Raw genomic sequence first — 1,568 nt, 5'->3', positions numbered from 1 at the left:
AAAAAAAAAAAAAAAGAATTAGCTGGGCATAGTGGCATGCGCCTGTAGTTCCAGCTACTCAGGAGGCTGAGACAGGAGGACTGCTTGGACCCAGGAGATGGAGACTGCAGTGAGATGAAATTGTGACACAGCATTCCAGTCTGGGCAACAAAGCAAGACTCCGTCTCAAAAAACAAAACAAGACAAAAAAACCCTTTCCGTTTCTCTGAGAACTTTCCTCGAGCCCATGGGTGTGGGATCCATTATCCATATTTCTACTACATGAGGTAGTTGCAAGCTCCTGCAAACAATTCTTGGCTTGGAGGTGACCATGTAGCCAATTCAGGTGGGTAAGACTCAGACTTAATTCCAAGATTTTGGTTGGAACTGTTAGAAAAGAGATTTTTTTTTTTTTTGCCAGGATTACTGAGAGGCAGTCTGGAGCTTTGGCAGCCATCTTGCCACCATGAGGGGAGAGCCTGCTTGAGAATGGAGTCAAAATGGAGGAAGGCAGAGAGAAAGAGAGAGAAAGATGGTGGAAGATCAGACTCTGCCTACAGGATCCAGCTGCATGTCTGGCCTTCTCAGTTCTAGAAACCAATGCATTTCCTGTCGGATTTCTGTCTCTTATACCCTCAAGGATCCACCCTTAACTAGACAGCCTTCTACCAATGCATTTCCTGTTGGATTTCTGTCTCTTACACCCTCAAGGATCCACCCTTAACTAGACAGCCTCCTACCCTACCGTAGCCATCTACATGACTTTCTCCAAAGTCATGATTCCTCCAAGAAAAAGCCCCATCTCAGAGAACCAAGACCACGGCCGTTACGATCCCACCAAGCTGTACCTCAAAGATCTCAAATCCAGCTATATCCAGGATCCCCAGGAAGGAAGCCCCTTGCCGATGGGTCTTGTCCAGGGCTTTGTTCACGCGGGTGAGTATCCAGCGGAAAAGGCGTTCATATGTTGCCTTGGCCAAAGCCTCTACAGCAAAGTCAGCCTGCAGAGGGGAACCAGGGGAACCTGGTTATTCTCACTGGGCTCCATTTTCACATAAGCCAGGCTGGTGGTGAAGATTTTTATTCTTGGCCAGGCACGGTGGCTCACACTGTAATCCCAGCACTTTGGGAAGCCGAGGCCAGTGGATCACTTGAGGTCAGGAGTTCAAGACCAGCCTGGCCAACATGGCAAAAACCCGTCTCTACTAAAAATACAAAAATTAGCCAGGCATGGTGGTGCATGCCTGTACTCCCAGCTGCTTGGGAGACTGAGGTAGGAGAATTATTTGAATCTGGGAGGCAGAGGCTACAGTGAGCTGAGATCACACCACTACACCCCACCCTGGGTGACAGAGCAAGACTCTGGCTCAAAAACAAAAAACAAAAAAGAAACAAAAAAAACCTGACACGGGACTTTGAATATTCTAGTATTGAATAAATGAGGGATAAAGAGACCAGGCGTGGTGGCTCATGCCTATAATCCCAGCACTTTGGGAGGCCAAGACGGGCGGATCATGAGGTCAGGAGATCGAGACCATCCTGGCTAACATGGTGAAACACTGTCTCTACTAAAATTAAAAAAAAAAAAA

General features: G+C 47.4%; 1 protein-coding gene across 1 annotated transcript in view; it reads right to left on the bottom strand.

Moving 5' to 3' along the window:
• Nucleotides 1-1,568, bottom strand: part of LOC105528149 (myosin-11-like) — a gene marked incomplete at its 5' end in the record, with an annotated part of 97,322 nt that overhangs the window by 69,395 nt on the left and 26,359 nt on the right. Inside the window, 1 exon segment of the mRNA XM_011964760.1 lies at nucleotides 810-980. Within this exon segment, the coding sequence (XP_011820150.1) occupies nucleotides 810-980 (171 nt within the window).

The sequence above is a fragment of the Mandrillus leucophaeus genome, unplaced genomic scaffold (genome assembly GCF_000951045.1).
Source record: "Mandrillus leucophaeus isolate KB7577 unplaced genomic scaffold, Mleu.le_1.0 Scaffold703, whole genome shotgun sequence".
Taxonomy (NCBI): Eukaryota; Metazoa; Chordata; class Mammalia; order Primates; family Cercopithecidae; genus Mandrillus; species Mandrillus leucophaeus.
Note: the sequence above shows the minus strand (reverse complement) of the source record. Positions and strands in the feature narration are given on the sequence as shown.